The sequence below is a fragment of the Suillus subaureus genome (assembly GCF_016647635.1).
Source record: "Suillus subaureus strain MN1 chromosome Unknown BJ212scaffold_15, whole genome shotgun sequence".
NCBI classification, from domain to species: Eukaryota; Fungi; Basidiomycota; class Agaricomycetes; order Boletales; family Suillaceae; genus Suillus; species Suillus subaureus.
This window is the reverse complement of record NW_024538571.1, coordinates 255,908-280,987: the sequence shown is the minus strand read 5'-3', so window position 1 is coordinate 280,987 and position 25,080 is coordinate 255,908. Positions and strand designations below refer to the sequence as shown.

The window sequence follows — 25,080 nt, the reverse complement described above, 5'->3', positions numbered from 1 at the left end:
AGAATGCGGCCATTGAACATCTTTCCGAGGTGAGTTGGCAGATACCCCGTGCCTTTCCTTCTCATTCCAAACAACTCCTTCAGCGGGGGAAGCTGGGATCGCTTGAACGAACACGATGCTCTCGCCAAAGGGCGATTCTCCTCCTGATAAAACCATCACTTTCGGCTATGAAGTACTCGTCCCCCAAATCCGGCGCATTAAGCCCCAAGAAGTTGCAAGTGTGGAGATACATCTCGTAACTGGAGAAATAGAGTTGACCTGCAAAAAGGTTGAGCTGGCAAATCAAGGGTTTCGATGGCGTCAAATGTGGTGTCGAAGGAACACAGTAGAGTTGAAGATCATCGCATGCCTTCATCGTGTTTGTGGTGCGGGGGGTATAGACACATAAGTGAACTACATGGCTGTTGCGGATATCAGGCAGCAGTATGTCCACTTCATTCGGGCTCATGACTACCAGCACTCCAACGTCACTGGATACAATCCAATTGACAGGGCCGCAGGTATTCACCCGCTTTCTGTATGGCAATGAAAGACACCGTACGAGCAAAGTCACGGGTGACTAAAACATTGTGTGCCCACTGATCGCCTTCATAAAATCCAGCAGTAGTGCAGACAAGGGTGGATAGCGCTGGAATAAATGCAGGAGACCCTGTAGGAATTCGGCCGGTCTTGACAAATCGACGAACGTCCGCGTGCAGGTCCTGAACCGCAGGTACTACTTTTGGCGGTCTTTGAACTTGACGTTCCTTCTCTACCTCGTGGACTACCTCCCTTTCTTGTTCCTCATCCATGCTCCTCTCAGGTCCCATTAGAACCCCGAGTTCCCCGCACTTCCTTCGAATGTCTGCATTGCAAACATGTGATATCTGCGAAGGGCCGCGTGGTGCGTACATATCCTCTAATGAACGCTCCTCTGGCTGCAACCAAGCGGTTTCCAGGGTAGAAGTCGAAGTAGTAGGGGAGCGCGAGAATTGAGTCCATGCGGAATGCCGTGTGCTGAAATCCAATCCCTGTTGAACCCAGTGGAATGCACGCATCTGAATGTCAAGACAAGTTTCGAGCATCGCCCAGTGCAGGATATCTGCCACGTCGACATCGTCGGTATCAGCTTTCTGAGTCGCCGAACGAATGCCTCGGTCAACTTCCGTCGGAGCAAAGAACATGACCGAGTGTCCATTGCCTAACTTCCGCATTCGCATGCACCCTGTGTCATTGGTCATCGTCGAAACTGATACGCATGAACTCTGGAATTACGAACCTTGCGTCAGGCGGTCTTTCGTAACTTTCGGACCAAGTGTAACAGCAGCCCGGAAGCCGGAAGGAAGTTTGACATCCGTTCCTCTGGTGTGCGCATCGTCCAGATATATCACGCACTGGTCAAGCTGCTGGGCAAAGGGGGATGACACAAGGGGCTCCACTGTCCCATCCCGACTGACGACGACAATTTCATCATCGTCATTCACGAAGACTGCAGCTTGGGCGTCGCGCTTGGCTCGAAGCCATTCCTCGGCCAATTCCTGATTCTTCAATTCCAGCATCTGCGCACCCACATCCAAGAGCACGCGGACCTCGGGAGTTTGCGTGATTAAGGTGTCGATAAAGTGTGATACCTTTTGGCCAGGCGGTATGCATGTGTAGTAGTTGTTCTCCGGGCGCAGAAGGAACGCCAGGACTCGGGCATTCGTGCTGCGTTGGTAATCAAGGTCATGCTGCACCATCGAGCTTGGTAAAAGATAGCGATTGTCGTTGGTACCAGAAAAGCCGGTTGTGAGATGTCTCTTCTCTTGAGCGAGATCCCACCCGGAGCAGGTGAGCTTGCTGGGGAATCCTTTCGCTTCCTTGGGAAAAACGACTCGGGACAGGTAAAAGTCTATGACTGCCTTGTTGAATTCAAATAGTTGCTGAAGGTCACGGAGCTGCTCTGCGGATTCCGTATTGATTCCACTGAGGTGGCGCAGGCTTTCTGGGACGGACTGAAGTCCAAGTACCCAGGATTCATACTCGAGGGCGGGATTATCCTGCTTCATCAGGAGCTCGAAGCACAACATCAGTTGCTGGAGCGTGAGACCCCCATAATAGTATGACAGGCACGTGAGGATGACAGCAACGTCCGGATGGCCAAACTCTGCCCGCAGCGAAGGCATATCTTTGGCGCGAAATGGAACCGCTAGCATCGTTCGTTTTGGGGCAAGGCCATAGTCCACGCGCCAACGACGTTCTTTGAGGGCGTACACCAAGATACCACATGCTAGCAGTCCACGCAAGACTAGGAGGCCGGGCCAGATCGTGGTGTGTCTATAGCACTTCTCTACTAAGCTGATGCAAGTGTTGGAGATCTTCTCAGTTGCGATGAACTGGCGGACAGCTTGCTTCATGTGGGAAGATGCTTGGTCGAAGCTGACATTGTCAAGTGCCCCACTAATCACATCTTGTGCGATCCATTGGACCAATGCTTCACCTGCTGTCGAGTGCAGAACTCGAACAAAAGGGAAGACTCCGTGCTCGCGAGTAGACACTTCTGAGTGAGAGGGAAATTTGTTCATGAAGCTGGCGGTATGCTTCGCGACAAGACTCAACACTTGTTGTGTCGTCGTCCACCGTTCTGGATGACCTTGAAGCGACCTTTGGAGACCCACAGTGTATACAAGCTGGTAGCGAACGTGAAGAATTTCATCACTCTCATCCAGGATGTCGCGTGTGTGATTGTCGAGCCACAACTGAGTCCGAAGCATATCTTCAGCAGCTTCAGTCCGAGGGGGCAGCTGACGGTCAATAGCCATCAACTGGAACGACAGAATGTGGTCCGGTTGAACGACCAAAATGCCCTTAGTATCCATGCATTCTTGCATCAGGTCGCGATACATTTTCACCTTCGATGAATTGATAGAGAGTGCGCGGGAGAATGGAATATAGAAAATGCGCCTCTGTGCAAGGCCGCTTAGTCGTTCAACCAGGAGTTGGAACATTTGAGCCGACAACGACTTCAGTACGATTACTCGGACCAGTTTGTGGCCATCAGAGAGTGCAGCTGCTGCGAGGGGAACGATCACGTAGGATTTGCCTTCGCCCATGTTCAGCTGCAGAGAAATATTTCCTCCTGTGGATGGCGACATCATCTCTAGCGCGACCTTGACCTGGACTGGCCGTGCCAAGAACTGACTTTCAATCTGAGGATGCCACTATCAGTTATCGTCAGTGATTGATTTCTTTATAGTGTACCTGTATTAAAAGCCAGTCAGGGTATTGCTCCTGATCAAATCCCTCACATTCTTCGCTCTCCAACTCCTTGAAGAACTCGACCCAGTTTTTGTTAGCGGCAAACACCAACAGCCTTCGCGAGCGTTGCAGTTGCAAAAGTATCTGCGACAGCTGGATAAGAGTAGCACGCCAAGCCTTCCCCAAAGAACTTCCTGCTGCAGAAGCCATGCGAGTGAAGAGGAAATTTGGTGTAACTCGGGGCCATAATCCAGCATTGTATAACGTGTTTTCAGCAGCAGAGGCAGGAGAGAGGGCGTGTGAGATAGATGCGAGTGAATCTTGGAATTGCCGGCTATGGAGAGAATGGTACTCGAGCAGTAATTCCATCGTGTATGGCGTAAAATCTGGTAGAGCAACGATCTTTTCATCACAGTAAATTGACCTGCTCTGGTCCAGATCATCGGCGTATTTGCGGCAAAACTTGTCACTTCCTCGGGCGCGAAAGTCGTTGATCAGCTGTTGCAACCTCGCTGTGACTCGAGAGTCTGGAGATACCAAATCTCTCCTGTTGGCATTCGTCAAAACTCGGAAAGACCCACACATGCTTGTCACAGGCGGATCTACATCAAACAGGTACTGGGTGTCTAAGGACGAAGCAGGTGATGCATTATCTGACTCCTCGAGGCAGGAGTCGAGATCATATTGAGAAGGTAGTTTCGAAGGAGGATTGGACGTGTAGAACTGTTTGAGGGTCCCCTGCAGGCCATCCAGGTGTAGCTTCAGACAGCGATTTCGCCAACAGCTGCGAAATACTGGGGAAAGTTTCCCTGACAGTTTATTGAGGTTGTAGTAGTTTACTTGCAGCGTATTAAGGGTCGGGGGATCCTCGCACGGCCAGGCATCCCGAACTTTACTGAGGATGGCCGGCTTTTCAGAGCGACACCTGTCTTCGAAAGTTGAATAACGACGCTTCCCAAGAGCTTTTTTATCTTCTCCGGGCATTGCAGGCAGGTGTCTCTCCTGGCTTTTTTTGTAATCATTAGAACACGAATTGATGATATTGTCCAACACGGTATCGGATAGCATGAAACCATCTGAGAGATTATAGGAGGTGAACTTCGGCGGGCCTCCCAAGCTGCGAATTTCAGGAGCTGTGGCGAAGGCTAGGAGTGTTGGCACGAGCGCATGATCATCCAACAAGCTGTACGATACCGAAGCTAGGGTGAACACCAGCCGAGATGTGTCTGTCTTTGTAGCCCTAAGACAGAGGTTGTACGCAGAAAGGAAGACGTCGGGAAAAGTCGACTGAAGCCAGTCTTTGGAGTACTGCAAGCTGAGCACCTCGCCAATGCCCTGGACATTTTTCCACTGAGTTAACAAACTAAGGAGATTCCGTTGCACTGGAAGTCTGCTTGGCCACTGATGCACCATGAAGGCAGTTCGAAATGCCCTCTCTTCCGCAACTTTGTCGGGAATATCACGTGAAGAATGGATAACATCTGTATCACCGAGCGGAAATGGAAGAGTGAACTGATCAGGATAGATCGCCGATGCACGAACTGACGCGCGCTCAAGAAGGTGGTTGGTGATTTGCGGAAGCTCATAGGCAAGCTGAAGATTTGCAGACTTTTCTGAGAAAGTCGAAAGCCGCATGCCGTAATCCATGATAGATTTTGCAGCTAGATGAAAACCATGGTGTTGTGCAAGATACGGAAGGCATGACCACGAAATTGTCTGCATCTTCCGAAGATGAATGGGATACCAGACGCGCTTGGTTGACAGCGAACTGATCTCACGCAAGAGATCTGTGTCACGAGAGCGAAGCCTCATAAACGATCGGCAAGCTGCGGAATGTAAGAGATGCAATGCCTCCTCTGTCCCCGTTCGACCCGTCAGGGGATCAGGGAGACAGCCGCTGGTAACAGCATGAAGGAGCGCCTGATAGAGCTTACTCGTCAGACCCACGTTCCCAGTGAGACAGCGTAAATCTGTATCAATCCTGTACAACTGGTATGTCACCCGAGTACCTTCAGGAGCGATGGTGACGCGGACATGATGACCATTCGCAGAGTATGAGACACGACCATCTGGGATGATGACGACGCGCGGATGCTCATCTGCGACTTGCAACTTCGGGCGCAAGATGAGTTGATTGACTAATCCCAACAAGGTACCAGTAGATTGAATGACATCAACGACCATGTTGCGCATGTTACGAGACTGCAATTCTCCGTCCTCATCAATGAAGAATTCAAGGCCATATCGAGGCAAATCGGCCTTCAACAGGGGAGTGCTACCGGATGCTGTATTAAATGTGACCATGATGAAGTGTGTATCCTCCAGAGGACACAATCTCTGGGAGATCATGTCCCATGTTTGGCTGCGCATGTCAATAAGGATGGCACCGCTGGAATTCTGCAACGTCGAGAAACCTGAAACAGCAAATCGCAAGACCCAATTTTCAGGCGAAGACTTCCATGCATTTTCTGCTGGCCGAATCTCAATTTCCCTCGTGCGTAGGTTGAGCCAATGGGTATGGCCTGCCACTAAGATTGTCGGTAGGTCATCCACGAATTTGTGGCTCGGAATGAGCTGGAGGATGGGTGAGTCGTGTTTGATATGCTTCGCACGGATGATGAGATTGTTCGAGTCACGGAGAGAGAAAGACACCTTCAGGAAAAAGCGAGTGCATCATTAGTTACTAGATGATGGGAACGAGAGTAACTACTAACCTGATGGTCGCAGAGGTTCCCGCGGGTCGCATATTCCATTCCAGGAATATCAGCTGGAACGATGTCCAGAACGTGCTGTAGTTGATAGATGAGCGTTTACCAGCAAAGCTACAACTCTAAAGACTCACATCGCTGAAAATCGATTGGTAAGTGGGATGTTGCACTATCATTGAAGGGAGCCTGCCCAGCTGCTTCCCGTCAACAAGTAAGCATCCGCTAATCAAATTGATGTGCACGTCCTGTGGCGATTGGGAATACGATGGCGCAGTCTGTGTCGCAAGCCAACGAGAATTTGGAGCCATCAGTGCCCTCCAAGGAGTTCCTGGTCTGTAACTGCCCCAAATCTTGGCAATCGCGCAATCAAGACCCTCCCTGTGAAATTCTGCATATCGACGAATAGCTGGTTCTAATGCGTGGCAACATCTCTTGTCTCGCTCTAGCAGTAGCTTGGAATGTTGCGAAAGATTGCTCAATTGGCTTGGAGTGTTGTCATAAATCATGACCGCACAATATGCAAATATCTTGATGTCATCGTTGGACGTCAGGAGCAGTGAAGCATCTCCCTCAACATCGAAAGTGCCACGACAGGTGACTGCCATATCCCGAACGCGCCCTTGTAAATCCCGGCTGACCGTCTCCTCGTTGCCAGCTTGCATTTTCCCCGATAGTTGCGTCAGCAACGTAAAAGTTGCAGTTCGTATCCTCCGAAGCAACAAATGTCCGCGAATTTTGACACTCTCTTCCTGAGTCGACGACAAGATGCGGCACACAAGCATGACGACAGTGTCAATCGTAACAGCTTCCAACCAATTTCCTTCAACGCTCGCCATCAAATCCTCCAGCTCTCCGAGTAGTGCACTAAGGAAGGGCACGCTGTTCAACTCCTCGTGCCAAATAAGACGGTCGTCGGACGAAAATGGGCCAACCTGTGAAATAGTTTGCGCCAACAGTAGATAGATCTCCTCACGTCGAAAATCGAGCGTCCTTGCACGGAGTTCACGCAGCAAATTCATCCACTGCAAACGTGGTCCACTCCGCAAAGCTCCGAACGCGATGAATTCGTGTATAGTCATGTCCTTGCGACAATCTGCCTGATTGGCTATGACATCGTTTGATGTGTGGGATGTCCCTGCAAGATACTGCTGCAAACCATCATATGGTCCCTTTGGAAGAAGGAAAGTGCACAACTTGGTCGCATCGCATCGCTGCAGTACGTCTGCCGCCCAAGCATCTGTGGTTTTGTCGAAAGGCCGAAATTTGAGTCCATTGTTCACACAGACTTTGGTGTCCTGCGTCGGAATGCGAGTGTTATTGTAATGACACTTGGAGAAAGGTTTGGCATCTGACGCCAAAGTGAGCCTTTGCCTTGGATGGCACGTGCGATATTGTTGTAAGGCGTCATATTTTGGCAATGTCATGAAGGGATGAGTGGACGAAATTTTCGTTGGAGTGCAGATATCAACGAGGACATGAAATGTCACGGATCTCCACATGTCGAACGCAATGGGGCATGCTAGCTCAAACACGACCATGATTGCCTCCCATTCACACTGTGGTAGCGGCCACTCGTGAACTGTGATAGTCATGGATCGCATTTCCTTCTCCACACGACACTTTTGACAACCCTTCTTTTTTTTGTGGTGCTCCTTGCCGCGGGAGTCGACAGTGTATTCGTGTGCTAAACTTGCTACGCGCACCTCTAGGTCATGGTACTTCTTGTTTAGGGTCCGAAGCTCAGTCAGCTTCTTCTCTCGCCGTTTCTGACCATCCGCTTCAATGTGAACTTTCAAACCCTGCAGCTTGGATGACTGGTAAAAATATCGTGCCGCGAACGCCTTGTCATCATTGGTAAATAAGAATACTGACTGGCGGCTGGATGCCTCGCAATGACGAGATTTCAGGTAGGCGTGCAATTTCTTCAAACGATCAAGGCCAGAAGCTTTGCGGATTAAAAGACATTCCAAAAGGGTCAATGGGATTTCGGGGGAGTATTCTGCCAGGAATGGGATTTGTCCAACAACGATCTTGTCCGTGGCTACCCAGAGCTCAAAAAGGGTGAGAAGCATGGTAGATAAGTCCTCCGGGTTTCCTTTATAAGCCGTAAGCGCTCTCGAGGAGTACGCAGAGGCGCACGCCTCAATCGAGACGCATGCGGAATCGGTACTCTGAAATGGAACGTGTGCCACCCAGTCGTCGATCCCTGATCTAATGGCGGTCTCGAAATCGGCGAGGGCAAGAGATGGTTCTGCGGCGTGAGCGGCTACCAGGAAGCTAGCTTCAGCATCAAGGAAATTATCGATTGTCCCGCGCGTGTGGTGGCTGGGATTGAATAAGGTTGTTTGGGGGGACGAGTGCTGGTTCTGCAAAGCTTGACGTATGTACTCTCGACTCGTGTCCAAGGAAAGATGGGTATCTCGCAAGATTTGGAGGGTCTCGGGAGCCCAATGAGGTGAGGCCTGTTGCGCACTCTGAACACATCCCCATCTTTCCTCTAGGACACTCCTTACATCACCGGTGACCTTACTGACCATCTGCGACAACTCCGGAGATGCAGAGTATCTAAGCTTGAAAAGACGGCGCGCAATCTTTGCCGACATAAAATGTAGGATGTCATTCGACAAGTTATGGTCGAGGGCAATGGTCGTGAGCCTCGCCATGAAGAACAAGATGAACGATTTATACGTCGTTCGTCCAAGAGCACTGCGCTCCAAAGTTGTCTGTAAGGCAACGCGAATGACAAGCCAAAGTGGAGACCGCCTCCACGGCAATTTTGCGCTGTTCCACAGCACATCATCTCCAATGCGCTTGCGGATACGAGGAACATCAGCAATGCTCCCGAGGCCACGAAGTATACCGGTCAGGAGTTCCGTGATATATCGAGGATGCGTCGTGTCCCTCTCTTCGTGAACAGTGGATTTAGCTTTTGTCCTCGTCGCTGCTGCATCAAGGACATCTTCATCCATGTGAACGAGAAAATTCGCCAGCTCGGCGGGAAAGGTGGCATTGTCGATGTTCATATCTGGGACTGTGATAGCAGGGCCGGGATAAGAACAAATCAGCTTTCCCTTTGCACCCATCACTGCGGTGGGGTCAGGAGAGACCTCAAATGACTCGAATATGGTGTCGGATTCGAGTTTTCTCATGACCACTGCAGCGTTTTGCGCGCGAATCATATATACAAGGACATCTGAAAATTGATGCTCAACATAGAAAAAAATGCGAATGAGATAAAAGTAACAGACCTTCCGTGTCCATAGCATTGATTTGAGATTCGACTTCCTTTGCAGACATCACGCTGAATCTGATTGAATCTTTGAGATTGCGAAGCATTTTCAAGCTGCTCATCCAAAGCAGCAGCTTATCGGACGGCATCTGGTCACAGAAGGTCATGGCAGCATCAAATACTGCCTGAGATAAAGCCAAGTCGTTCTCCAGGGATTGGTCGCTCCCTTGCGGCAACTTGAGGGGAAGAAGTACATGATTGATGATATATTCCAGGCTAGGTTGATCTTTTGACTCGGAAAGACGATTTGCTGTTGAATATTGAGCCATGTTACCAATGGGATGAGAGAGGAATTGGCCACTGACCGTGAAATTTGGCCCCTTCACTAATAAGGAACGCCCAGGCGCTCGTCCTCACGCCTCACTAGGGCTGGATCCACATAAAGCGAGAACCTTTGTGTACAATGCATCACAGAAGTTTCATATCAGATCTGGGGCCTGAGGCCTGAGGAGTGCCATCAGTATGAGCGTTGAGGCTGTACATGGGCGTGTACCAGGAATTTGATCGTGCGTGCCTAGGCCGAAGGTTTGATGCTTGATAAGAAACTCCTTGCTTTAATATTACCTCGCCACTGGCCCACTGCTCAGGTATAACGAGAAAATTTTTTGAATCCCTGTATTTAAAAAAACAAAGTTGGCAGAGGTGCTTGGAGTCCCTACATCACGCCTGCCTAGTATGGGTGTGATCACACCATGTAACGAAGCGCGGTGGTCCTGTCTTCCATAGGCCTGCACGGCATTTCGAAGAACCATCCCTAGGATTCATCACGCCCCACATATCATGGTTCTAGGGCTAGGCCGTCCACCCTAAGATTCTGATTCTGATGTCACATGCTATAGGATGTCTGTTGCCCCAAAATTCCTCGTACATCCTTCTGCATCGGATCTTAGGTTTGGCACACTCTGGTCCGCCACAAGAACGCGCAACGCGGTGGTGGGGTTGGGGTCGTGCAAGGTGCGCACTCAAAATCTGAATATTGAATCCCAGTAACCACGAAAATTTGCCCAGGCGTCAGTATTTGTGTTACATGACTTTACGTAGTACGATAAACTCGTGTTTGAAGCTCAGATGGATACAGAAACCATTTCGCTTGTCATCGTGCTGACTTTATTTTATCAAGGCTCAGTTAGCATCTGAAGACGACTTGCATCGTGCTGCCATGAGCAAGGATATCGGGAACCTTCTCAGCAGTCGTGTCATGGACATAGGTCATCCACGCATATGCAAGGTTTGGATATGGCTTCGATAAGGTGTTATCAGTGACCGTTCCTGGTTAGTGATACAATTACTGAAAGTCGTGTTGCATATCTCCACAACTACTTTCACCTGCATCTCAAACAGCTGACACATCTCTGACATCAGTTGCGATCTTCCGCTCCTTCCGCTCCTTCCGTCACGTCGACCCGCTAGTGCACTTGCTCCCCCACAACGACATAGCCACAACTCTATCAAATACCAATAACAATGCAATAGCCATCGGCCTCCGACTCGTTGGCATACTTGACACCAGCCTGTTGAATGTATCTTCCACCTTGAGCTGGCAGAACAGAGTCCCACCGTATGAGCGAGGCTATGGTTGACTGAAACAATTTGTGGCTATTGGTTGTACTCACGAAATACAGCAGCAGTAATATTGATAAGGCTAGACAGTGCCTGAATGAATGTGAGGGACCCCGTGGAAATTGGGCTGGTCTCCAGAAGTTAACGAACGTCTGCATACGGAACGTGGGTTGCGGGTTGGACCCTGGGCGGTCTTTCCACCCGACGCTCTCTCTACTCCATGAAGTGCCTCCCTGTCTTGGTCCTCATACATGCCTCTTACCGAATCGTGTTGACGAACAGTATCCCGGCGCAGACGAAGCTGGACTCCCGTCTCTGTCAAAAAATTTGTGCTATAATATCACTGACTGTAACTTATGGTCGCAGAACTTTTACATGGAATTTGAGGGTTGCCATCGGATGATCGTCAAGGCTGTATGTGGGCACTCGCTTGAAGAATGACTTAAACAACGATCGCAGGCTCAGTTTGAGCCTGAAGGTTTGATGGCAACCAACGGAAAGCGTTCTAATTGCGGAATCTGCTTATCAAAGTGCATCAACTTCTTCACGATTTGGTGCTCACTAGTGTCGAATATCTCAGTTCCAACATTCCTCAGTCAACCTTTCCTCCCTCTCCATCGCAGCAACATACTCCACAGCCTCGGCATTCGACCTTCCTCCAAACATCTCCGCTGCACCTCGCACAACTTCACGGACAGCAGTAGGCATTTTGTTCGAGGAACTAATATAGGAGCCTAGAATTCATCACGCGCTATATATAATCTAGACTCACCCTGAGATGATAAGGATGCCTCGTTGCTACCCCAGCATTGTCCAAATATACTGTGCGTCCTTCATCAGATCTTGCATATACGTCCGTTTAACATCCTCTGGTCCATCATGCAACGTGGTAGCGGAGGTTGCGTTTTTCCGCATGAAATTCCCATTCCGAGTGATAATGCTGATCCTTGTGTGCAGAACGACAACCAAAGTATAAGGTAGTATCTGGGGTCATAAAAGATCGGCTGATATACAAAGACGGCCAAACATACTGGTGTGTCCCTCGTGTATGCGTTGCTCGATGACGGCACGCATAGGTGCAATGCCTACTCCTGGACCCACACACACCACTGGTGACCCGTAGGAAGGGAAATGAAGCCCTTTCTGAGACCGATACGAAGGGTATCTCCTGGAAATGATGAGTTCAGGGACTGTGCTAGAACGCCATGCGGACCTGATTTAAGCCCTGATAGATAACTAGTACAGACGCCTTTCCGATGAATTTTCAACTTTGTGCGATAGCGCACTATAGCAACAGAGATGGATCTCACGGGGATGGAACTGCCGAAACCCAGAGATGAATTGGGCTGCAGCAAACGCATTTCGACATGAGCTCACCTCGATGGAACTAGCGATGGAGAATTCTCTTGGCCTTAGCAGAGGAAAGAGGTCAAAGACATACTCTCTCGGTATCCTTACAGACCGGAACTCGGACAATACTTCCCAGGTCGCGCGTTTCACGCGTTGACAATAATCATACAATTCGTCCTGCACATCCTCAATAAAAGAAAGAAAGATGAGGATACCGACGTACCGCTCCATCTATTGATACAAATTCATCAAATTTTTCGCATTCGAGCTCGTCGGTAGCAAAATATCGGAGCAGTCAGAAAAAAAAGCGACGGGTACAGCATTGAAATCAAGATAGCGTGTGAATAGGATTTGAAGGGAAACGATTTTCGGTAGATGGTCGGGCAGCGTTTGATCTGTAAAATATTAGACGGGGTTTACTGGGTTCTGCTTGTTTCTACTCTGAAAAACTTGTCGGCAACATTTGTCCAGCCCATGGTGGCAAGGAAAGAATTGACTTCTGATGCAGCTGCGGATGGATCAGAATTACAGTAACATCTCCAGGATTATATCTGAGATTCCCCATCAGTAGCTGCGAATTCAAAAGACAAAGACCCGTACTTTATATCGTCTTCGAAGGAGAACTCAAAATGGCGTACGTCCTGAAACCAATCTTCCGCAGTGATCCGTCTGTTGCACTTCACAGAAGCTGTATGAAACTTCTTGTCCTCGTCTAGAGGATCTGGATTCGGAAAGGTGTCAGATCCCAAATTGCTAAAGGATACGCGAGGTGGTGGTCGACCAGCCGGAATGTTATGTTGCTCGTGCGGTAATGGGTAGAGCTGTATGAGGACTTCTAGGAGACACTCGATCCAAGGATCCAATGCGCCATCTACCCTGCACTTTGATTAGCCACATGAAACACGGAAAACAAAGGATACCCACCCTAGGCGATGCTGTTCATCTCCCTCTCCTCGTGAACAAATCTCATAGCCTCCCAAACTCTGCATCCTTCTCGATAGCTTCTTTGCCGGCCAACAGAATTTCTCATAGGCCGTGTCTCCAAGGCCGAACACGCAGAAATCCGTGTCCTCGAATAGGTCATCTGGGAGATCAGACCTCAGCAACATGTTCCATAATGAAGTCATGGCTCTGGGTTCAGCGCCCCAACCAGTGGTCGAAACCACGAAGATGACCAAGTGTTCTGAAATCAATGTTTCCTGCGCAGGACCTGAACACAATGTTACAACAAGTGAGAAGCCGCCTACTGGTGGATACACATCCATGCTCTGCACACGACAGTGAAAATGGACTCTTCGACATTCCCTCGCAATGCGATCAGCAGTCTCTTGAGCTGTACCTGTTTCCGTAGCGTAGAGGATCAAAAGTTCGCGAGATGCAGATGAATGTTGATCATCTTCTGTAGTTCCATGATCACCGTGTGTAGACATATGTTGGACGATTGATGAACATGAAGACAGATTATCAGATGGCTAGAAAGAAGGGACGGTTGTCTTCCTTCTTTCAAGGTTTGACCACTAGTTTACGGGAGAGCAGGCCTATTTGAACTCTGAACTTCAATGTGAAAATCACCTTAGTAGCCAGAAGACCCGGTAGAGGCTCCAACCAAATTTCTAACGCCTCAATGAAACATCATAATTTGAGGGTGAGTCGGGGGCTTCCGGCACTTAGTACTACAGTGTGCGAAGAAGGTTTTCGACGCCTCGGGTAACCCCGACGTACGACGACTACTACGAGACGAAAACTAACACAGTTCAAGTGAAAGTAGTGTATATCTATGTAATTTTATGTGTAGTTTAATGCTAGCTGGCCAGAATTTCAAAAAAATGAAGTTCAAAATTTTCGTCACAAGAATTTGAAACATTATGAGAAAAACAGTGTTGGGAGTCCGAGGAGGCATGCCCAGTGACTAGAAATGATACTACAGAACTACAGGAAGTTGTTCTGCGCCGCCGCGGCATCGCTAACACATGCGAGGACTTCCGCCGTCATACCAATGCGTCGATGAGACTTATACTTTCTCACAGCGAATGCAGCTTGTCGCCCATCAAGTCCTTTTCTAATTTAAAAATTCAACAAATGTATTATTTGATAAGAAAGCAGCAGTGTACCTGTAAGCATCCATATAGCGCCAAGATTTGCGGAAAAATCGCCGGATAGTCAAGGTATCACAAAGATCAAGACATCGAGGAACAAGAATTTTTGCAGTCGGGAATTTACCATCCGACGCATTACGAAAACCTAAGCTTTCATCAATAGCTGTATCAACAATATTAATAGCTGACTCACGATACTTTCCGTACCCCCACACCATCTCCGAAGGATTGAGTTCGCAGTGAAACTTCGGTAAGAAAAGGCAAACATGCCCTCGACTCTCAATGAGGTGTTGAAGCATTGGTTTTTCAGTTGCGAAGTCCTCTTGTAGAGAGAGCACCTTGAAAATACAACACCAATTGTCAGCCTCGGATTCAACCTCATCTGGTTCACCTTCAGCCTCGGCCAGGTCATGGTTCGTGAGAGTCTCTTCTTGTCCCATAGCCTCGGCTGCTGCGATTCGTCGCTCTGCATCTTTCTTCAGCTCCGACTTTCGGCATGATTGACACTCGGAGATTTTGCCTGGCTCGTTTTCTTGCTCAGTCGAGGCATGCCAGTGATAAGTTTAATTTTGTTTGAAAAATTTGGAACAACTTCGCAAAGAACCTGAAATTAGTAAAAACAGTGTATTTTAGGTATATTCCTTCCCAAAATCGACTACGAAGTTAACTGTATGTATCTATGGCGCTGTACAGAGGCGCCGCGTTTGTGCTTCGCACACTGTAGTACACCAGTAAAAAATCAAAGTTTGTCATAGGCATCAGTAAAAACCCACGGTTCCTAAGCAAATTTAGTGTTGGTGAGTTTCGGCTTTCTCCATTGCTTGCTTTCAACTCATGCGGTGGAATGAGCGCTCGGTGGGTGAGCCTCCCTTATCTGATTTAGATAGAAATATTGGATGTCTACTCAAGCAACAAACTATAACATTTCAGATTCGCATACAAATACATTCACGAAGAACATCGCAAAATTACATCATGATGAAGGCTAGTGTTGTCACAATCGCTGTAGACCAGAACTGCAGTCAGTCGGGTCCCTGGCAGAAAGGCGCTAAAACATACGCTAAACAGACCTGGCGCTCAGTCGAGAAAATCTCCCTCAGTCAGAATGCGGCCATTGAACATCTTTCCGAGGTGAGTTGGCAGATACCCCATGCCTTTCCTTCTCATTCCAAACAACTCCTTCAGTGGAGGAAGCTGGGATCGCTTGAACGAACACGATGCTCTCGCCCAAGGACGATTCTCCTCCCTGATAAATCCATCACTGTCGACTATCATGTCATCATCTCCCAAATCCGGCGCGTTGAGCCCTAAGAAGTTGCAAGTGTGGAGATACATCTCGTAACTGGAGTTGACCCGCAAAAAGGTTGAGCTGGCAAATCAGCGGCTCCGGTGGTGTCAGATGTGGCATCGAAGGAATGCGGTAGAGTTGAAGATCATCGCATGCCTTCATCGTGTTTGCGGTGCGAGGAGTATAGACACATAAGTGAACTACATTGCTGTTCCGGATATCGGGCAGCAGTATGTTCACTTCGTTCGGGCTCATGACTACCAGCACTCCAACGTCACTGGATACAATCCAATTGACGGGCCGCAGGTATTCATCTGCTTTCTTCCTGGTAAGAAAAGTCTCCACCGTATGGGCGAAATCACGAGTGACTAAAATATTGTTTGCCCACTGATCGCCTTCATGAAATTCAGTGGTAGTGTCGACAAGGCTGGATAGCGCTGGAATGAATGCGGGAGACCCTGTAGGAATTCGGCCGGTTTGGACAAATCGACGAACATCCGCATGCAGGTCCTGAACCGCAGGCCTTACTTTGGGCGGTCTGTGAACTTGACGTTCCTTCTCTACCTCGTGGACTACCTCCCTTTCTTGTTCCTCACCCATGCTCCTTTCAGGTCCCATTAGAACTCCGAGCTCCTCGCACTTCCCTCGAATGTCTGCATCACAAACGTGTGATACCTGTGAAGGACTGCGTGGTGCGTACATATCCTCTAATGAACGCTCCTCTGGCTGCAACCAGGCAGTTTCAAGGGTGGCAATCGAAGTGGCAGGGGCGCGCGAGAATTGAGTCCATGCGGAATGCCGTGTGTTGAAATCCGATCCCTGTTGAACCCAGTGGAATGCACGCATCTGGATGTCAAAACAAGTTTCGAGCATCGCCCAGTACAAGATATCTGCCACGTCGACATCGTCGGAATCAGCTTTCTGAGTCGCCGAACGGATGCTTCGGTCAACTTCCGTCGGAGCGAAGAACATGACCGAGTGTCCATTGCCCACCTTCCGCATTCGCATGCATCCTGTGTCATTGATTATTGTCGAAACTGATATGCATGAACTCTGGAATCACGAACCTTGCGTCAGGCGGTCTTTCGTGACTTTCGGACCAAGCGTGACTGCAGCCCGGAAGCCGGAAGGAAGTTTGACATCTGTTCCTCTAGTATGCGCATCGTCTAGATATATCACACACTGATCAAGCTGCTGGGCAAAGGGGGACGACACAAGGGGTTCCACTGTCCCATCCCGACTAACAACGACAATTTCATCATCATCATTCACGAAGACTGCAGCTTGAGCGTCAAGCTTGGCTCGAAGCCATGTCTCGGCCAATTCCTGATTCTTCAATTCCAGCATCTGCGCACCCACATCCAAGAGCACGCGGACCTCGGGGGTTTGTGCGATAAGGGCATCAATGAAGTGTGATACCTTTTGGCCGGGGGGTATGCATGTGTAGCAATTGTTCTCCGGGCGCAGAAGCAACGCCAGGACTCGGGCATTCGTGCTGCGTTGGTAATCAAGATCATGCTGGACTATTGAGCTCGGTAACAAATAACGATTGTCGTTGGTACCAGAAAAGCCAGTTGTGAGATGTCCCTTCTCTTGGGCGAGATCCCATCCGGAGCAGGTGAGCTTTCTGGGGAATCCCTTCGCTTCTTTCGGAAAAACTACTCGGGACAGGTAGAAGTCTATGACTGCCTTGTTGCATGCAAATAATTTCTGAAGATCTTGGAGCTGCTCTGCAGATTCCGTATTGATTCCGCTAAGGTGGCGCAGACTTTCTGGGACGGATTGAAGTCTAGCTATCCAGGATTCATACTCGAGGGCGGGATTATCCTGCTTTAGCAGGAGCTCGAAGCACAACATCAGCTGCTGGAGCGTGAGGCCCCCATAATAGTAAGAGAGGCACGTAAGGATGACAGCAACATCCGGATGGCCAAATTCTGCTCGCTGCGAGGGCATGTCTTTAGCGCGAAATGGAACAGCGAGCATAGTTCGGTTTGGGGCAAGGCCATAATCCACGCGCCAGCGACGTTCTTTGATGGCGTACACCAAGATACCGTACGCCAGCAATCCTCGCAAGACTAGAAGGCTGGGCCATATGATAGTGTCTCTATAGCGATCCTCCACTACACTGACACAAGTGTTGGATATATGCTCAATTGCGATAAAGCGGCAAACAGCTTCTTTCACGTGGGGCGATGCTTGATCGAAGCTGATGTTTTCAAGCGCGCCATTGATGACATCCTCTGCGATTCATTGGACCAATGCATCGCCTGCTGTCGGGTGTAGAACACGAACGAAAGGGAACCCTCCGTGCTCACGAGTGGACACTTCTGAACATGAGTGAAATTTGCTCATGAGCCGAACAGTGTGCTTCGCGACCAAGCTTAACACTTGTTGTGTCGTCGTCCACCGTTCGGGATGACCTTGAAGCGACCTTTGGAGACCCACAGTGTACACCAGCTGGTAGCGGACATGCAGAATTTCATCGCTTTCATCCAGGATGTCGCGTGCGTGATTGTCGAGCCATAGCTGAGTCTGAAGCATATCTTCAGCAGCTTCAGTCTGAGGGGACAGGTGACGGTCAATAACCATCAGCTGGAACGACAGAATATGGTCCGGTTGCACGACCAAAATGCCCTTGGCATCCATGCATTCTTGCATCAAGTCACGATACATTTGCATCTTCGATGAGTCAATAGAGAGTGCGCGGGAGAATGGAATATAGAAAATGCGCCTCTGTGCAAGGCCGCTTAGTCGTTCAACCAGGAGTTGGAACATTTGAGCCGACAACGACTTCAGCACGATTACTCGGACTAGTCTGTGGCCATCAGAAAGTGCGGCTGCTGCGAGAGGAACAATGACATAGGATTTGCCCTCGCCCATGTTCAGCTGCAGAGAAGTATTTCCTCCTGTGCATGGCGATATCATCTCCAGCGCAACCTTGACCTGGACTGGCCGTGCCAAGAACCGACCCTCAATCTGAGGATGCCACTATCAGTTATCAGTCAGTGATTGATTTCTTTATAGTGTACCTGTATTAAAAGCCAGTCAGGGTACAGCTCTGGATCAAATCCCTCACATTCTTCGCTCTCCAATTCCTTGAAGAACTCGACCCAGTTTTTGTTAGCGGCAAACACCAACAGCCTTCGCGAGCGTTGCAGTTGCAAAAGTATCTGCGACAGCCGGACAAGAGTATCACGCCAGGCCTCCCCCAAAGAACTTCCTGCTGCAGAAGCCATGCGAGTGAAGAGGAAATTTGGTGTAACTCGAGGCCATAATCCAGCATTGTATAATGTGTTTTCAGCAGCAGAGGCAGGGGAGAGGGCGTATGAGATAGATGCGAGTGAATCTTGGAATTGCCGGCTATGGAGAGAATGGTACTCGAGCAGTAATTCCATCGTGTATGGCGTAGAATCTGGTAGAGCAACGATCTTTTCATCACAGTAAATTGACCTGCTCTGGTCCAGATCATCGGCGTATTTGCGGCAAAACTTGTCACTTCCTCGGGCGCGAAAGTCGTTGATCAGCTGTTGCAACCTCGCTGTGACTCGAGAGTCTGGAGATATGAAATCTCTCCGACTCAAAGTGTGAAGAACTTTGGAAGACCCATGCATGGATATACCAGGCGCATCTCGATCGAAAAGGTACCGGGCATCGATGAATGAGGATGACGAAGCAACATCCGAGAGTTCAAAATGGGAATCGAGATTGTATTGTGAGGGTCCTTTTGACGGACAATTGGGAGCGTAGCATTTTTTGAGAATCTGCTGCACGACCTCCAGGTGTTGCTTCAAACGATAATTTCGCCAACAGCTACAGAATACCGAGTAAAGTTTCCCCGACAGTTCATTCAGATCGTAGTAGTTCACTTGGAGAGTATCAAGTGACGGAGGATCTTCGCATGGCCAAGCGTCCCGAACTTGATTGAGAATGACTTGCTTTTCAGAGCGACACTTTTCTTTGAAAGCTGCATAACGACGCTTCCACAGAGTCTTTTCATCTTCCTCGGAACTCGCAGCTAGCTTGCTCTCCTCGCTGGTTTCATAATCTCTGGTACACGAATTGATGATATTATTCAATCTCTCATCGGACGGCATGAAACCATCCGAGAGATCATAGGAGGTGAAGTCTGGGAGGCAATCCAGGCTGCGAAGTTCGGGAATCGTGGCGAAGGCTAAGAGTGTCGGGACGAGGGCGTAATCGTCCAACAAGCTGTATGATACTGAAGCCAGAGTGAACACCAACTGGAATCTGTCTTTCTTCGTAGCACTCCGAGAGCAATTGTACGCAGGAAGGAAGACGTCGGGAAAAGTCGGTTGAAGCCAGTCTTTGGAGTATTGCAAACTGAACGGTTCGCCAATGCCCTGGACATCTTTCCACTGAGTCAACAAACTAAGGAGATTTTTTTGCACTGGAAGGCTGCTTGGCCACTGGTAGACCATGAAGGCAGTTTGGAATGCCCTCTCTTCCGCGACTTTGTCGGGAATATCACGTGAAGCATAGATAACGTCCGTATCACCGGGCGAAAGTGGAAGAGAGAACTGATTAGGATAGATTGCCGAGGCACGAACTGACGCGCGCTCAAGAAGGTGGTCAGTGAACTGCGGAAGCTCATAGGTGAGCGGAGGGTTTGCAGACCCTTCTGAGAAAGTTGCAAGCTGCATGCCATAATCCATGATAGATTTTGCGGCTGGATGAAAACCATGGTGTTGTGCAAGGGGCACAAGGCATGACCACGAAATTGTCTGCATTTTTTGAAGATGAATGGGATACCAGACGCGCTTGGTTGACAGAGAACTGATCTCGCGTAAAAGATCTGTGTCACGCGAGCGAAGCCTCATAAACGATCGGCAAGCTGCAGAATGCAAGAGATGCAATGCCTCCTCTGTCCCTGTTCTGCCTGTCAGGGGATCAGGGAGGCAGCCGCTGGTAACAGCGTGAAGGAGCGCCTGATAGAGCTTACTTGTCAGACCCACGTTCCCAGTGAGACAGCGTAGATCTGTATCAACCCTGTACAACTGATATGTCACCCGAGTACCTTCAGGAGCGATGGTGACGCGGACATGATGACCATTCGCAGAGTATGAGACACGACCATCTGGGATGATGACGGTGCGCGGATGCTCATCTGCGACTTGCAACTTCGGGCGCAAGATGAGTTGATTGACTAATCCAAACAAGGTGCCAGTAGATTGAATGACATCAACGACCATGTTGCGCATGTTACGGGACTGCAATTCCCCTTCCTCATCGACAAAGAACTCGAGGCCATATCGAGGCAAATCAGCCTTCAATAAGGCTGTGCCGCCGGATGCTGTATTATACGTGACCATGATGAATCGTGCATCCTCTAGAGGGTGCAGCCTCTTGGAGATCATGTACCACGTTTGGCTGCGTATGTCGACAAGGGTAGCACCACTGGAATTCTGCACCGCCGAGGAACCCGAAACAGCAAATGTCAAGACCCAATTATCAGGCGAAGATTTCCACACATTCTCTGCGGCCCGAATCTCAATTTCGCTCGTGCGCAGGTTAAGCCAATGAGTATGACCCACGACCAAGTTGGTCGGTAGGTCATCCACGAATTTGTGGCTCGGAATGAGCTGGAGGATGGGTGAGTCATGTTTGATATGCTTCGCACGAATAATAAGATCGTTCGAGTCACAGAGAGAGAAAGATACCTTCAGGAACAAGCGATTGCATCATTAGTTACTGAGCAATGGCAACGAGGGTAACTACTAACCTGATAGTCATAGAAGTTCCCCCGTGTCGCATATTCCATTCCAGGAATATCAGCTGGAACGATGTCCAGAACTTGCTGTAGTTGATAGGTGAGCGTGTAGCAACAAAGCTACAACTTTCAAAGACTCACATCGCCGAAAATCGATTGGTAAGTGGGATGTTGCACTATCATTGAAGGGAGCCTGCCCAGCTGCTTCCCGTCAACAAGTAAGCATCCGCTAATCAAATTGATGTGCACGTCCTGTGGCGATTGGGAATACGATGGCGCAGTCTGTGTCGCAAGCCAACGAGAATTTGGAGCCATCAGTGCCCTCCAAGGAGTTCCTGGTCTGTAACTGCCCCAAATCTTGGCAATCGCGCAATCAAGACCCTCCCTGTGAAGCTCTGCATATCGACGAATAGCTGGTTCTAATGCGTGGCAACATCTCTTGTCTCGCTCTAGCAGTAGCTTGGAATGTTGCGAAAAATTGCTCAATTGGCTTGGAGTGTTGTCATAAATCATGACCGCACAATATGCAAATATCTTGATGTCATCGTTCGACGTCAGGAGCAGTGAAGCGTCTCCGTCGACATCGAAAGTGCTGCGACAGGTGACTGCCATATCTCGAACGCGCCCTTGTAAGTCCGTCTCCTCGTTGCCAGCTTGCATTTTCCCCGATAGTTGCGTCAGCAACGTAAAAGTCGCAGTTCGTATCCTCCGAAGCAACAAATATCCGCGAATTTTGATACTCTCTTCCTGAGTGGAGGACAAGACACGGCACACAAGCATGATGATAGTGTCGATCGTAACAGCTTCCAGCCAATTCCCTTCAACGCTCGCCATCAAATCCTCCAGCTCTCCGAGTAGTGCACCCAGGAAGGGCACGCTGTTCAATTCCTCGTGCCAAATAAGGCCATCGTCGGACGAAAATGGGCCAACCTGTGAAACAGCTTGCGCCAACAGTAGATGGACCTCTTCGCGTCGAAAATTGAGCGTCCTTGCACGGAGTTCACGTAGCACGTTCATCCATTGCAAACGAGGTCCAGTCCGCAAGGCTCCGAACGCGATGAATTCGTGTATAGTCATGTCCTTGTGACAATCTGCCTGATTGGCTATAACCTCGTTTGACGTGTGGGATGTCCCTGCAAGGTACTGCTGCAAACCATCATATGGTCCCTTGGGAACGAGGAAAGTGCATGATTTGCTAGAATCACAGCGCTGTAATACATTGGCGGTCCATGTGGCAGTGACTGTATCGAAAGGCTGGAATACGAGCCCATTATTCACACAGACGCTGTCAACATCCTCCGTGGGAATGCGAACGGTCTTGTAGTGACATTTGGTGAATGGTTTGGCATTCGATGCCAAAGTCAGCCTCTGCCTTGGATGACGCTGGCGATAACGCTGCAACGCATGATAGTCCGGCAGTATTATGAAGGCGTTAGTGTGTGAGATTTCTTCCTGTGGAGTACAGACATCAACGAGGACATGGAATGTCGTAGATCTCCACATGTCCAACATGATGGGGCACCCTAGTTCAAACACCACCGCGATCGCCTCCTTTTCACTGGCTGGTAGTGGCCACTCGTGAACCGTAATATTCATCGACCGCATTTCCTTTTCCAGGCGACACTTGTCACATTTCCGGGGGGGCTCATGCACTTGCTTGCCACGTGAAGAGACGCGGTATGTGTGCGATAGATTTTCCGCACGCTTCTCCTTATCAGTATACCTCCCATTGATGGTTTGGAGCTCAATCAACTTCTTCTCCCGCTGTTTCTGACCATCTGCCTCAATGCGAACCTTCAAACTCTGTAGCTTTGGTGACTGGGAAAAATATCGCGCCGAGAACGACTTGTCATCGTTGGTGAACGAGAATGCTGACAGACGGCTAGAAGCCTGGCAATGACGAGATTTCAGGTAGGCGTGCAACTTCTTCAAACGATCAAGGCCAGAAGCTTTGCGGATTAAAAGACATTCCCAAAGTGTCAATGGGATTTCGGGGGAGTATTCTGCCAGGAGTGGAATTTGTCCAACAACGATCTTATCCATGGCTACCCAGAGCTCAAAAAGGGTGAGAAGCATGATAGATAAATTCTCCGGGTTTCCTTTATAAGTCGTAAGCGCTCTCGAGGAGTACGCAGAGGCGCATGCCTCAATCGAGACGCATACAGAATCAATACTCTGGAGTGGAACGCGCGCCACCCAGTCGTCGATCCCTGAACTAATGGCGGTCTCGAAATCGGCGAGGGCAAGAGATGGTTCTGAGGCATAAACAGCTACCAGGAAGCTAGTTTCAGCGTCAAGGAAATCATCAATTGTCCCGCGCGTGTGGTGGCTGGGATAGAATGAGGTTGTTTTGGGGGATGAATGCTCGTTCTGCAAAGCTTGACGTATGTACTCTCGACTCGTGTTCAAGGAAAGATGGGTATCCTGCAAGACTCGGAGTGTCTCAGGAGCCCAATGAGGCGAGGCCCGTTGCGCGCCCTGAACAGATCCCCATCTTTCCTCCAGGATACGCCTTACATCACTGGTGACCTTATGGAGCATCTGCGACAACTCCGGAGATGCAGAGGATCTAAGCTTGAAAAGACGACGTGCGATCTTTGCCGACATAAAGTGTAAGATGTCATTCGACAAGTCATGGTCGAGGGCAATGGTCGTGAGCCTCGCCATGAAGAACAAGATGAACGATTTATACGTCGTTCGTCCAAGAGCACTGCGCTCCAGAGTCGTCTGTAAGGCAACGCGAGTAACAAGCCAAAGTGGAGATCGCCTCCACGGCAATTTCGCGCTGTCCCACAGCACGTCATCTCCGATGCGCTTGCGGATGCGAGGAACATCAGCGATGCTCCCGAGGCCACGCAATATACCAGTCAGGAGTTCTGTGATATATCGGGGATGCGTTGTATCCCTCTCTTCGAGAATAGTGGATTTGGCTTTTGTCCTCGTCGCTGCCGCATCAAGGACATCTTCATCCATGTGAACGAGAAAATTCGCGAGCTCGGCGGGAAAGGTAGCATTATCAATGTTCGTATCCGGAACTGTGATAGCAGGTCCAGGATAAGAACAAATCAGCTTTCCCTTTGCGCCCATCACTGCGGTAGGGTCAGGAGACATCTCGAATGATTCAAATATGGTGTCGGATTCGAGTTTTCTCATGACCACCGCAGCATTTTGTGCGCGAATCATGTATACAAGAACATCTGCAAGTTGGTGCTCAGCCTAAAATATGTACAAATGGAATGATAACAACGAACCTTTATTGTCCATGACACTAATTTGAGATTCGACTTCCTTTGCAGACATCACGCTAAATCTGACCGAATCTTTAAGGTTCTGAAGCATTTTCAAGCTGCTCATCCAAAGGAGTTGCTTATCGGACGGCAGCTGCTCGCTGAAGGCAAGAGCAGCGTCCACAACCGCCTGAGCTAAGGCTAGGTCGTTCTTGAGGGAATGGTCACTGTCTTGCGGCAACTTGAGGGGGCAGTACACATGATTGATGATATATTTCAGACCAGACTGGTCTGTTGGATGACGGTTTGAGTGTTGAGACATGTTGTAGTATTGTGATAAGAGGGGAGTACAAGGGCACCTCTTTTTAGGTACTCCTAAGCGCTTGCGCCCAATGGTCCCAATTATAATATCACTGGCTGTAACTTATAATCGCGGAACTTTTACATGAGATCTGATAGCTGCCATCTGATGATCGTCAAGGCTGTACGTGGACATTCGCTTGAAGAGCGACTCAAACAATGGCCGCAAGCTCAGTTTTGAGCTTGAATGTTTGATGGCAACCAACGGAAAGCGTTCTAATTGCGGAATCTGCTTATCAAAGTGCATCAACTTCTTCA

At 49.3% G+C, this 25,080-nt stretch overlaps 3 protein-coding genes across 3 annotated transcripts; all 3 read right to left on the bottom strand.

Annotated features, from left to right (window-relative positions):
- Positions 1-36: 36 nt before the first annotated feature.
- BJ212DRAFT_1576933 (uncharacterized protein) lies at positions 37-9,760 on the bottom strand. Its single transcript, XM_041342181.1, has 8 exons — positions 9,519-9,760; positions 9,173-9,463; positions 6,059-9,117; positions 5,931-6,005; positions 3,220-5,868; positions 1,259-3,167; positions 580-1,204; positions 37-515 (listed from the first exon to the last, which is right to left on the bottom strand). Exons 2-8 carry the CDS (start codon positions 9,318-9,320, stop codon positions 80-82), a joined length of 8,901 nt encoding a protein of 2,966 aa, XP_041193302.1. The 5' UTR covers positions 9,321-9,463; positions 9,519-9,760; the 3' UTR covers positions 37-79.
- Positions 9,761-11,349: 1,589 nt separating this feature from the next.
- On the bottom strand, positions 11,350-13,575 carry BJ212DRAFT_1446835 (flavoprotein-like protein; the record flags this gene model as incomplete). The annotated part of the gene is given in 12 exon segments (XM_041338307.1): positions 11,350-11,494; positions 11,576-11,640; positions 11,660-11,757; positions 11,879-11,941; positions 11,987-12,078; positions 12,131-12,300; positions 12,347-12,391; positions 12,564-12,660; positions 12,724-12,999; positions 13,048-13,322; positions 13,371-13,522; positions 13,563-13,575. The coding sequence occupies 12 exon segments, from the start codon at positions 13,573-13,575 to the stop codon at positions 11,350-11,352; spliced, it is 1,491 nt and encodes a 496-aa protein (XP_041193301.1).
- A 1,923-nt stretch (positions 13,576-15,498) lies between these two features.
- Positions 15,499-24,784, bottom strand: BJ212DRAFT_1480599 (uncharacterized protein; the record flags this gene model as incomplete). Its single annotated transcript, XM_041340115.1, has 7 exons — positions 15,499-16,520; positions 16,575-17,747; positions 17,823-18,483; positions 18,537-21,185; positions 21,248-21,322; positions 21,377-24,432; positions 24,487-24,784. The coding sequence occupies 7 exons, from the start codon at positions 24,782-24,784 to the stop codon at positions 15,499-15,501; spliced, it is 8,934 nt and encodes a 2,977-aa protein (XP_041193300.1).
- Positions 24,785-25,080: the final 296 nt, after the last annotated feature.